At 41.3% G+C, this 13,973-nt stretch overlaps 1 protein-coding gene across 2 annotated transcripts in view; it reads right to left on the minus strand.

Annotated features, from left to right (window-relative positions):
• Nucleotides 1-6,148: 6,148 nt before the first annotated feature.
• tspan11 (tetraspanin 11) overlaps nt 6,149-13,973 on the minus strand; it is a 42,093-nt gene continuing 34,268 nt past the window's right edge. Inside the window, exons 7-9 of one of the 2 annotated variants that reach the window (XM_083757922.1) lie at nt 13,433-13,519; nt 11,930-12,052; nt 6,149-9,580 (exon numbers count right to left, since the gene is read on the minus strand). In XM_083757922.1, coding sequence (XP_083614048.1) covers nt 11,978-12,052; nt 13,433-13,519 — 162 coding nt within the window. In that variant the 3' untranslated portion in view covers nt 6,149-9,580; nt 11,930-11,977. The remainder of the gene's footprint in view (nt 9,581-11,929; nt 12,053-13,432; nt 13,520-13,973) is intronic. The other variant, XM_083757923.1, reaches the window with a different exon arrangement.

Raw genomic sequence — 13,973 nt, forward strand, 5'->3', positions numbered from 1 at the left:
AACCGACCTGAACAATAATGTGCGGGCTAATATCGGGAGACATGGAAACCATTCAAACTACAGAATTGATTGATGTGGTTTTATTCGTGAGAATTGTAAACATTGTGTTTGACAAATATAATGCATTCTCAACTATATGGAGTTTCTCATTCAATGCACATGGTTGCAAGACAAACCTCTCAGTAGTTTAAATGGACAGCGCAAGATGGTATATTATGATAGACAGTAGATAGATGACAAAGGTAATAACCCTGAACAGAAGAAAACCAGTTTGACGCCTGAGGGCAAGAAGCGGCGAGGTTGCATGCACGCATCTGCCTGGGTGACAGCAGACTGCTCGGCGAGCGCTGGCGCTTGGCATGGGGGGTCAGATTAACATATGGAAAGAATTCTGTACTGGCCATATATGGAGCGTGTCTTGAGTGTACAGGGTTTGATGAGGTGAGATCAACATATGGAATGTCAAAACAGGTCAGCTCCATACTGTACGTATATGGAGATCTAAGGGTGGCAGCGGGGGCAGTGTCTTGAGTGTACATGGTTTGGTGAGGGCCCAGGTAGGGCCGGGCCTTAATTTACAGGCCTGTTGAGAACTCTAATTTTCGCCGGCTGAGGCTGCACTAATAACTTGGAGCAGGCCTGTCTAGAGTTTAAATGGACAGGTATCAGTCAAAAGGGAGACATCGAAGAGGAAGGATAGATGGGGAAGGACATATGGAATGTCAGAACAGGTCAGCGTCATATATGGAGATCTAAGGGTTTGAGGTCAGATGTAGAGTTGCTGATCAATATTGATAGACATTACAAAAGCTGTTAGTGAGTGTATAGAACAGAGCCTGCATAGCAATAGGGTTTTGTGATTAGAGATATACGTACATATAAAAAAAATCCATCCCGATACAGATTATGATGGCCATGACTTGGGTTTCAGTTGATACAGAGTACCGATCCGATACCATTGTGAAATTTAAACAAATCTATAATACAGTGGCTCTCAAAGTGGGGTCCAGGGACCCATCTGGCTTCTTTGAGGAGATCGGGGTTCACTAAGAACACTTAGAATGTTCAACTGTAACCAAAGTTTGAAAAATGTAGGAATACATTAATCCATTAATAGTTGTTACAATGCAGCTACAAGTCAGTAAAATAATGTAAATAGTACAGTACAAAGTAAAAATCAAAGTACAAAATAACTGACGATTGTTAATTACATATCATGTGATAAATTACATGGTATCGGAATGGCATACGACACCAGCATTTTAGGCAGTATCGGCAGCTTTTCCGATATTGGTATCGGAGCAACTATATTTATGATGTACATTATGTGTATTGACGGCGTCGAAGGACCTAGAGGTGAAGTTGACATTGAAAAGAGGCACAGCTCCACATCGCCTCGTAGAAATCACCTTCAATTTACCAATCTGTTGCGTCAGCTTTTTGCTCAGTCCTCCTGCGACTGTTTTACTCTGTGTGTGTGCGCGTGTGTGTGTGTGTGTGTGTGTGTGTGTGTGTGTGTGTGTGTGTGTGTGTGTGTGTGTGTGTGTGTGTGTGTGTGTGTGTGAGAGAATGGGATGGGATGGGTGGGTGGGTGGGTGGGTGGGGGGGACTTTACTTGGTAGCAATCCAGATGGTGTTTAGAATATCGGAGTACACCTGAGCACAGACTGAGACGAAACGAAACGAAACGAGCCATGCATTTTCGCCTTCCCGGAGGATCTCCTGCTGCTCCCAGCAGTGTTAATTTTGACTGCCACTGTTGTCATAGTCTTTTGAATAAAATAAAATTTAGTTTGTCATATTTTTAGTAATCTGAAATGTGTTAGTTTTAGTCTAATTTTACGATTTCAGTCGTCTAAAACTACATTACCCCTGGTTGCATGCTGAAAATGGCCGATCTACAAGCTCACAACGAGCTTGTAGGATCAGCAATTTTCAGAGAGCAACACCTGAGTGCAACCAAGCATAACATTTCTTGCCTTCAAGTTCTACTGGATCTCTTCTACACTAGTCCCTTCCTGACATAAATCTAGACTATAGTTTTAATTTGTTGACGAAATTGTGAGTATATTTAGTCATACCATTTAAGTCTTCATAGCTTAGTTTTTATTTAGTTATAGTTTAGTAAATAGTTTGTCAGTGACAAAAGGTGCTCGAACAACATTTTTCCTCATAGTGTTACTCGACGAAATGAACACTGGTGCCCACATGCTCCACATCCATCTCTCCCTCGGTGCCCATGGCCTGAACTCTGTGGTTTCCTGGGTATGCGCGCGTGTTTGCACAGTGTGTGTGTGCGTGGGGCGGCTCTGACCATGGGAGACTGAGCCTCGGTGGAAACAAAACTGCAAGAAAGTGTTTCAAGACGGTGATTTTTTTTTCTTTCTTCCAAAAACCCCCGCTGTCTGATAATGATGATGAGCGTGGTGTTGATGAGAGCGCTGATTGATGCCAAACAGACGGGATGGTCAAACACGGGGCTGGCTGCAGCCGCGTGGATGCCACGGAGGTGATCACCCACCATTTGGGGCCTTTATAGAACTGGGGAAACGTGTTCATTTTTACAGCAAATTTGGATTTTAGTTTTAGTCATAGTCTCTTGAATAGTTTTTATTTAGTTTTGGTCACATTTTAGTCACCTGGAATGTCATAGTGTGATCTAGTTTTAGTCAACTAAGTATCATAAGATTTTAGTCGACTAAATCTACAGTTGATTTAGTCGACTAAAATGTATTTTGGTGGGCCTTGATGCCGTGTTAATGACTGATTTTACACTTGCTATTTTCAGCATGCAACCAATTGTGACCGTTTCTGACCGAGGCTAAGTCATTGAATTTTTCATGTCATATGAAAGCAGGGAATCATAGCTTCAAATTGACATATTGGTTGTTCAGTTTGACCCATGGTGATATGGCTTATAGAGTAATGTCTTGCAGAAAACAGCAAGTTGAGAAAACAGGCTTGAAAGGTTCACTTCTGTGGTCTCTAACATTACACCTACATTATTTCAGACATGCTCTAGTTAGTATGTGAATAGTCTGCCTGTGCTATTAACTCATTTTTGGACTTTTTTTTAAACAGTTTTTCTCCTCTCCTGAACAGTCTTGCCGCCATGACTGTCTCTGTATCAAAAAGAGTTACAATTGTAAAATTACTTATAATGGATCTCTTGTCCCTTCCTAACATTTTAGTCTAGTTTTTATTTGTTGACGAAATATATATCAATATATTTTGCCTTAGTAATCATAGATTAGATTTCATTTAGTTTGCGTCAGTGAAAAAAGGTAGTCGACAAACAGTTTCGTCATGGTTTTAGTCGACAAAATCAACACTGGCTCGGACGCGAGGAAAGGATCGGAGTCCTCTGACAAGAAGTGTTTAAAAATGTACTTTTGCAGATATAGGTGCCAGTGAGTGTCCATGCCCTCCGACTGCGACACGGAAACACATCCTGTCACATGCAGACCAAAGTTCTCGCCTGCGGAGCTGGAGGAAAAAGTGGTGGAAAAAGTACTAACATCATTTACTTAAGTAAAAGTATCAATACAGCAATATAGAAATGCATGTTATTAAAAGTAAAGGTTAAAGTTTACTTGAGTAAAAGTACAAATGAAAATGTACTTGAAGAGTACCAAAAGTAGAAAGTAGTCCACAATATAAAATGCATTTAAAAGATCTTTTTGAAATAGATCTGCAATACGATATGGTAAGTCGGCTGTTTTCAATTGGCCGAAATGAATATGATACAGTACGATTGAAAAACCAGTCCGATTGAAAAAGGAGTGCTTGTTTTCTGCGCACTCCCCAGCGGCTGGGCAGGGCCAACAGTCAAAGGAAGAAATGGTGGCGGGACGATGAAAACTTTTTTATTGGCTTTTTCCATCATGTAACCATGTGTTTCAATACGTTGTTTGGTCGTATTGCAGTTGTTCATGTCGCAAAAACGAGGGTGAAGCTTGATTTCATAGGGCGTGCCAGATTGATTTCAGCAGTCACATTTATCACTGCTAGGAATGAAATTAAGGTAGGATCAGCTGTTTGCGATCACTTTATAAATGTCATGGCGACGTGAGTACAAAACCTACACTCGAGTTTGGGGAAGATGATTTTACACTCAATTGATAAATGAGGGCCATAGAGCTTTGAGAACCAGTGAATCTAGAGTACAGTAGGTATACCGGACAGATGGCTGAGAGTGCTTTGAGGCACTGGATCTATTTTGATGTACGATTTGTTTACACTGCAGCCCCACCTCACGGCCGGCCGCTGATTTGTTCCAGCATCCGTCAAAGAGACGTGTTTGTTGAGTCAACGGTCTTTGTCTCAACACACGGCGGTGGGGGGTTGTCTTCCTCATTATGTGGCCAAACACGGCTTCAAGCACGAAGACTTGAACATGGACTTGGTAGGCAGTTACACTGTAATTTATATGGGCTGAGTGGTGTTTCTGTATAAAGAAAAGGGTTTGGTTTTGTAAACTTGGCCTGTGTTTGCCCGGTCTAGTGCCTGTGCATTGCATGTACTGTGTGCACGAGCGTGTGTGTGTGTGTGTGTGTGTTGCACTCAGACTTCTAGACTTAAGACAAAGAAATGTATTTATTACCCACAGGACTAAATAAACCATTGTTTTGTTTTTATGACCGTCTCAAACAGCCACCTAAGAATGCTTTGATATATTTTGGTAAAGGTCTTTTTGCACGCGCATTGATTCCACTTTTGTGTATGTTGGTGTGTGATTGACTGCACCTCTATCCAGTTTGTGTTTGGCTTTTGAAGTTATTTCCACATAGATTGTGTGTGCAATGTGCATGTGTGAACATGAACAGATGTGTGCGTCACGTATGCGTATTGTAAACATGTTCAGATGCATGCGTGTTTGTGGTTGTGTGTGTGTGTGTGTGTGTGTGTGTGTGTGTGTGTATACTGCCTGCCGTGGCATGAGGCCTCCACACAAAAATGGAAGGAAGGGAGGAAGTCACGTAGCATCAACGGACAACATTTCAGTCATGTGGAGATGACATTAACATGAAATTATGCAGCTCTTGTGAGTTGTTATGGCAGACATTCTGTGTTGAGTTTGACATATTGTCAAATGAGGCAACTGCATGGGCAACTGGCGGTCCAGGGGCCACATGCGTCCCCCCCGCAGGGTAATAACAGAATATTGATATATTATTGATTTCAGCTGTTCCAATTCCAAACATGACCTGCTTGAATTACTTCAGTCTATATTAGTTGCTTAATCATGAAGTTAAACTAAATGCATTTGAAATTAAATAAAAAAAATAGTTTTCAGGATTCCAATTCAAATGTAGAAAAAACAGTTGATCTACCAGCTCAAAATGTGTCGCACTGCAACGCGGTTTGAGCTTCAAGATAGGCTATTTTTTTGCAACTTATGTACTGTATGACAAAGAATGACAAAGTAGGGCAAAAATTATGCAATGTGGCCCTCTGGAGTGAGTGTGGAAATTAGGAAATATAGTATTAGATCAATTCCGCTGTTTCTGGATTGTCCTGAAAGGGGAACTTCAAGACATGGAATCATACTGGTCATCATTGTCAAATTAAGGCTTTGTCTCCCTCTAGTGGTTGCATGGACTTGGTGCCACATCCATGGTCTTTAACCACTTAGATCTTAAACCCTATATAAGTGGGTCTTCAACAGGGGGGCCGGGGACCCCTATCACAGGGGGGCCGCCAAATCTTTGTGATAGCAACTTCATTTATTTAATTACATCAAACACTTGAACCCTTAATTGCCTCGTCTGTAATTATGAGGTTCCACATAGCATATTTTCCATCCACAAATCAGGCTGTTTAAGTATGCATGACAATATACTGTAACTAGGGGATTGGTAAGACTTTGCTCACACTGTACATGTTAATGTTCAGACAGAACTCCATCATAGTCTGTCTCACAACAAATGTGTGAAGTGGCACCTTGTTGACATAGACTGTGAACTGAAGTCATGTGTACGGCAGTGGTGTGTTGTGCTGTACCGTGTTACGCTATATAGGCCTACGTAGTATACCATACAAGACCTATTTAAAAAAAAAAAAGCGACACAAGGAAGCCTATATCATATGCAGGAGGGGCAATAATGCTCTCACACACACACACACACACACACACACACTGTAACAGCACATGCCATTTTTATTTTCCATTACAATGTGGTTTTAAATCCACTTAAGCCGTTATCTTCATAACTATTAAGGCATTAACACTAACTCCATTACACACTTTCTACCTGGAGTCAGTATTTTGGGCATGTAGTTTAAAAAATCAAAAATAATAATAAAGAAAATAGCTTATCTACAAGCTCTACAAATGTGTTGTGTTGTTGTAGATCTGCCATTTTCACTATTTTTTTAAATAGGGCATAAGGGGTTAATATACTGTATCACATTTCCTGAGAAATAATTACATCAGGGATTACAGGCACAATATGCTTTCATCCAGTTCACCCCACTGCCACAACAGTGCAACACCCAAACTAACAAAGCACATGTTTATCTAGAAACGTGAACATGTGTGATTTGATCTGGATCTCAGCTAAGGAGATCACCGGATCTGTGACGGGAAAATAATCAACTGATTATCCTATAGTATGCTAAGGATTTAGGAAAACATCATTAACTCCATTCTCTCGCTCTCTTTCTCTCTCATGTGAGAATGAAACATGTAAATGATATCAGAAACGTGCATGGAATTAAATTCTATAACATACAGTATGGTGTAAAAAATATATATACCGTCAATAAGTAGTGTTACACAATGACCTTCGTGACTGACCATTTTAAGATACCCATTGCATCGGTAATTCATAATTATAACGCTATCAGGTTAAAACTTCATCAGAATACAATATAGGCAAGAGTGGAGCAGTGACTTCTTCTAACCACTAAGTGGAGTGCTAATCAAAAAAAAAAGGAAAAGAAAAAACATGTATGTGTATTACTAACACTGGGTCTGGACTCAGTCGCCCTGGATAAAAAACAATGGCAAATGCCTAAATGTGTACAAAAACTAAATTGATAAGTCATAATAATAATTGTTCTGTATTCAACGGTTGTTATAAGTGTACACTGTACAGTTAGACTTTCATATGATAAATAACTAGTTCTTACAAAAAAATAATGATTCACTTCCGGTGTTAATATTCGATATCTACAGTATATAAGCGCTATCCCAATCATTACACATATCATAACTACAAATATAAAGATAGATAGGTTGTTGTTTTTTAACATGTTTAGATTCTTCCCGTTATATTTACAGTGCAAGGTCAGCAGCACCTTTGTGGGATACCCATGCATTGCATCCAAGTTCTTTAGTAAAACATTACAAGGCAGCTTAAAGGACGACTTTACCCACTTTTAACCTTATCATCATATAATTGGTCCTCACTATTCTCACTAGCTCAATATAAGATGGTACCATTTTTGTCTACTCACAATGCGTCGCTTCGTGACGCATTGTGAACTTGTAGATCGGCTATTTTCAAGAGATGTTTATACATTCTGTGTCTCAGAGGAGGGCTGTGGACCCGACCGTCCATGAAACCTGCCTACCAGTGACATCAACGCTGGGGAAATCGAAGCGAATAGAAACTGCAGGCTTTCTACTCCTGGAAAATTAGCATGCTGTAATGGAAGCCATTGTTCTCGGGTTACTTAATACAAATCTAATTCGAAATCCTGTTTTTTTAAGCCCAACGATATGTCCACTGGTTTTTTAAGTGTCCACATCGCTCCTATATAAGACACAGATGGGAGCAGATTTTACATTTTTTACCATATTCTGTTGAGCATTAGTGAGGACAAATACACGAAGACAGGTTGAAAACTGGACAAGTGTTCCTTTCACTTTAATCAGAGGCACATCGTGGTCACGCTCGACAGAACCATAATGGTGGTGGTGCGCGACAAAGAAAAACAAGCGAGTGTCACGTCGTCATCATCATCATTATTATCATGTTCATCACAGGTGAGTGACAATAAACTATGTGATAAAAATAAACTGCAGCTGCAGCAGCACTTTGACCATACATGACTTTAGTCCCAGGGCTCTATCCTTGGGACTCCAATCCTTTTTTCCCCCTACCCGGTCTACAAGCCCACAAAATGACACGCTGTGAGCTTGTAGATCCAATATAGATCATAGCAATGGATAGAAAGCCCATTTTGTTTTTCCCAGAGATTTCCGATAATATGTTTGTGAATTATTGTAATCCTGGAAAATAAGCCATCCAGGCTCCTGGTTAATCATGACCATAAAACATTGCATTGTGTCAAAATAATAATATTTAATTATATTATTTACTGAATACATACCCTAATATAGAGGGTATGCACATGCTTAAAGTGAATGGCACATCGAGTGGCAAAGCAACAGGAAAATTGAGTTTAACATCGTTTAATGCAATCAAATAGGCCTTTTCTGTGTGGATGTATGGGCTGTCGAGGCCAGAAAGTAGTTTTTTGCCACTCAGTAGGCATTCCTGCATAACTTCCTGGTTTGATGATGATGTCACGCGTATACCCTCTATTGTTTTGACACAGGAACACGTATTATGATCTTGATTCTCCAGGAGCCTGGATGGCTTGTTCCAGGCTTAAAATAATTCATGTAAATATACTCTATGGGGAAAAACAAATGGGCTTTCTATTTGTGGAACTACAAAATGGCCGCCACTGCCATGCTCAATTTCCGCAGAATGCCAGGGTTCATGCGAGTTAAGAGAATGGAATGCAATTAAGTTTCTCCCCCTTTGCGTGTTCTACTTAAACAGAGTGCTACGCATGCATCCAAGCCAAAAGGTAAAGGCTGATTTATGCTTCAGCAGTGACAGAAATAAACTTGAATCAGTCACGGTAACAGTGCAACAAGGCTGACCTTTCCGAGAGGCCTGGATCAGTCATTATTTTTTTTAATAACCTTGCTTTGTTTTGTTTTGTAGGCTGCCGTCGCTTCCATTCCAGTAATTCTTCAAGTTGGGTCCAGGTAGAAGACCCTCTTCTTTGAATGATTCCAAATCAACCCTTATATGTCTGTAACTCTTGAGAGTGTTGTACAACACAAGATTTGGGGCGAGGGTTTAGAGCGCAAAAACCGTGAAAAGTGAAATTTTCTGAATTTTACAGGACAGCTTGCCACAAGTAATGCTTCAATTAATGTATTTTTAAATATAGATTTGTTTAAATTATTACAATCAATGAAAAACTGTCCTGTAAAATTCCAAAAATGACATTTACGCCCTGCCCTTCGTGCTCTTGCATTGAAAAAGTTTGAGAACCACCGTTCTTTTCCGACCTCGAAGAAGGCCGACCAGGGGAGGAAAGTCCCCCGTTAGTGGCGACTTGGCGAGTAGTTTCGTGTTTCGGCGGGTCAAAGAGTCCACAGTTCAAGCCAAGGGCTGCGTTAAGGCGGTCCGGTGGTGCCCCCCCCCCACCCCAACCCACCCCCGGCTGTTGGTCAGTGGTGGCGCGCGTCGGACGTCCCAGTTAGTTACGTTCAGTAAGGTTCCATTTTGATCCTCCTGTACAGGCAGCAGGTAAACACCATCCCACAGATCTGAAAACAGGAAGCGTCAGGGTCATCGTGGGGTGTGTGGGGTTCGGGGGATTGCTTTCGGGAAGGTGGGGAGGCAGGGGGATGCTGATGGATGGGTTGGTTACTATGGCGATGTAAAGCATTGAGCAGCCATTAATGAGCGTGCGTCATGTGTAGGCACAGTATAAAACTCAGCATTGAACACAGTTACATGCACTGTATGTATATAGAAAACATTTCCAATTATCAAACTGCATATTTGCCAACTCCAAGTACTAATCCAATTAAATAAATTGCATAAAAAAGACATGATCAATAAACATGAATGAGGACACAATCTAGGATTAGAAGGATGTCTAAATGAATGCACGCTAAAGCTGGATTGAAGATCTCACTGGTGTTTGCGCTCGTATGGAATAATTTGCCAAAATTAGAAATAAAAGATAATCCATCGTGTTAAAATGAGAGCACATGCGGCAAACAGTCAAATGGGTCCAAATAGGATTATGTTGCAATTGTAGAAGCACTCTGCAAACCTATAGTATCAACTAACATTATTAAAAGGTCATCAACATTTTGGATGTATACATCTCTGCAGCTTCTGTCAAAGTCTAGGTGACATGCCATTAAATGGGGTGTCCGTAGACTAATGGATGTTAAACTGGGGGGTCCTTGAAATTAAACGGGTTGAGAATCTCTGCTAGAGCCGTAAAAATCTTCTCTTATGGGGGTCCTTGGCATACGTTTTCAAAAAGGGGTCCGCGGGCTAATTAGTGTCAATTTGGGGGTCCTCGACATGAACAAGTTTGGGAACCACTGGTGTAGAGGGGGACTCCAGTCAACATAGGGTTAAAGCTAATGTTTTATGCCCATTGTCTAAAATAAAGACAAGAGCAACGGTTTCTCCATTAGGACACTGTTGAATTGGAACGTTCTCCATCGTTTAATCAAGATAACTATAACCGCAGGTCCGCAACACTATGGTTTTGGTTAAAATAGTGGGTGAATAATCACTGGTACTCGTATTACAAGAGCAATAGTACACAAACTGCTTTGTATTGTCGTGTGTGTGTGTGTGTGTGTGTGTGTGTGTCCGTGCGTACACACAGGCTTGTCAGGATTAAAGGAGGGCAAACAGGATTCAATCAACAGGTCTCGCTCTAAAACCGTGGGTCATCGCTGAATGGAGTCGTCACAGCTCTGCTTTGGGACAGTTCACTGTGGCTTCCGCCTCTCTGCTGCCACCGGCAACAATCCATGTGACAGAAGAGAGTCGGGTGCGTGACAGTGGTGCCGATACCAGAGGGGAAGCGTGTCGGACTTTTGCCCTCTGCTGATCAAAGAACACAGTTACATCTGCTACAATAATGCCACTGGATCAAGTCAAAATGAAGATAGTAAGAGTGCTAAGAAAATATGACAGTTCTCCATGAGAGCGACTCGAAAGCAAAGGATAACACGAGAGTTGGCTCTTTGGGCTTCATACATGCACGTATCATTTACACCAAACTACAGAGCAGAGCATATATACTTGAGACTTGTGTCAGACTCAAGTCACAGTAAAGCATAATTTATGACAGTGTCGCACACCAACTAGCAGGGCTTGCCGGTCTCTACAGAGATCTGAATTGGACTAACGCAGGAAGACATGTCATCATTCTGTTCCCAACAGTATGAGGTACTGTGGAGATAAAGAGTAACATATACGTATGCAACACGCTGCTTCTTGAGCCATATACAGTTAATGACAGTTAATTTAGAGCCGTGCAGAAGCACTTGGATTGTGTGAGTAATGGCAGGCTCTTTAAAATCTTTGAACTGTGAATCACATTACACGCCCCCACAAGCCATGCAAAGGTAATCATCCACGTAGACTCCGGCAGCTTTCTACACATTATTCAGCCAAGCGTCACAAAGTGATAGAAGAGTGATGAAGTCTACAGCTGCTGGAACTCACATTTAAAGAAGGGGAAAATCACGCATTCCTAACAGCAGATCCCTAAAAATGCTAAAATAGCTAATAATTATCCACCAGCTGACAATGCGTCGACGTGTAACACGTTGTGAGTTTGTACTAGGTCTGCTAATTTCCCGCCATTTGCCACATAATGGCTTAAGGGGTTAAAAGTATACAGTACACCAAACACAAACAACACAAAACGCATAACTCTCAAAGGAGGAATTATTGATTAATTGAATACAAAGGACCACAATGGAGCCCTGTCAAAACTGTACATCTGTACTTTTTGCAAACCGTTAAGTATTCAATTAATCAAAGACAGACATGCAGACACAAATGGACAAACGTGCAGACAGAGACAGACAGACGTGCAGACAGACATGAATCAAACACCCACAATGCCCTCCCACCTTGTCCTCTCCGTTTGATTACCACCACACAGAGGGCTCTAGAGCCAATCACATTGTGCGGAAGTATTCCTCTTCTTTATATAGTAGATAGATGAAGCCAGCGGTCAGAACTGCCCCGACCAGCTACAGTGACGTCCCACACATAAGACAAAGACAGTACCTTAGACAAGTTAGTGGGGTACTCAAGACATTAGAGAGCCCGACCGATATCGGCCATTATTTCATTAATTGATGTTAGCACCACTTTCAACCTGCCGTCCTTATTTTCGTCTACAAGCGCACAACTATTTTTGGTGTGGTTAGTAAAGTGAAATTAAGTTCAGTTTGATTGGATTTTTTTCACTTGTTTCCTTCCAAATTAAATGTTCTTTTCAACTTTAATATATACTTATCTTTTAAGTATTTTAAGTCTCAAATGTCAAATAGAAATGTTATCAAATATACATTTTTGAAATTGATTAGATAAAACTTTGGTAAATCGGTGGTCTAGATAGAGGACTCTTCAAAATCGGCCAGGCTCTACAAGACAAAAGACAAACACAAACTGCCAGCTGTGTAAACATTTTACCGTAGACAATGGACATACAGTACGAGTACGGTAGCCGTACAAAACATTTTAATTGTTCTAATAACTGCCATTCCCTGGGCCGGTCACCAGTCTAATAAAGACGGATTAAAGACAAACGCAAATTGCACTCACTATGGCCGGAGGTACTGTAGGCTACATGCCAAGAGATAAGTGGTCTAAATGACCCCATTATCAAGGCTTACAGTACGCAATATGGCACAATATCTGTGAAGCAACAAACATCCTGGAACCTTACAGAGGTGGACTATTAATGCATTCCTATTTCTAGCCTTTCAGTATTCCAGAAAGTTGATATGTGACAGGAAGGGTTTTTCTTTTGCCTGACGTTAGAACAACAGCCTTTCAGACAGGAGGAACAACAGGCCAAACAAAGAAGCCATTTAAAAAATGCCGCGGGGTTAGGAGGATCGATACACGTTTGGGTGGTGTCCAGTTTCACTCCAATGTATTTACAGAAAAGCATCTCTGGACAGCAGCCGGACATCTCCTGAATTAATACGATTTATTACCGAGAAACCCAACATCCACTTCCCCACGGGCTCTGTGAGGTTTAAAAGCTCAGGAGCTTCTGAAACAGCGAGGGAAATTACCCCAAATGGAATAGGATAATGATCGCTGGGAGGCTATATAGGGTGCATTACTGTTGGACTTACCTGGAAACGTATCATTTTCAGTAGCCTAATGTGTGCCTGGGATTTGCATTCTTTTGAACAATGAGTGAACAATGTTTTGCAGAACTTCAAACGTAAAGGCAAACACCCTGTTCTCTAAAACAATAGGGTTGTAGAGAGACCGTTGGAGAGCATTCTCACGTCTGGTAAGGAGGAGGATACAACAGCCCCCTCAAGATGAACAACTTACACAACATCAATTTATAACGTCTCGAGGTTCCAGTGCTGTGAGGCTTCACTCACCTGCAGACACGCCACTCCGATGCCCACCGCACCGATCACCAACAGGTGGTCCGCAAGGAACTGTTCCAGCTTGGTGATGCAACCGCCCTGCCGGGTCAAAGGGAAAAATTGTGTCAGATCAGCAGTTCTCAACCAGTGGGCCCACAGATGACAGTGAAGCCAGTGACCGTGGCTAACTGCGTTGACTTTGTTTTTCATGGTGACATTGATGACCATGTTCATTTTACATAACGCTGTTCAAACTATTATGTTTTTATTGATGACATGTAGAACTGAGCACTTTATTATTCTGTATGCAGCATTTAGTAATCATTATATATATATTTGTATGGGATACTAGATTGGGAAGGTAGTCTTTTGAATTCTACCGGCTTGTATCTGTCTTGCAGCAAAAACCAACAGCCCTCTCTGGGGGCATATAAAGTTGACGTTGAAGTTTTTCCTCTGCTTCCGACACTGGCTTCCATCCAAGGAAGAACATCCACTGCGTGTTGCTTTCTGTTATGCACAGATCAGCACTTTGTGGCACAACTTCACCTAC

This window comes from Protomyctophum parallelum, assembly GCF_964188405.1.
Source record: "Protomyctophum parallelum genome assembly, chromosome: 22".
Classification (NCBI taxonomy): domain Eukaryota; kingdom Metazoa; phylum Chordata; class Actinopteri; order Myctophiformes; family Myctophidae; genus Protomyctophum; species Protomyctophum parallelum.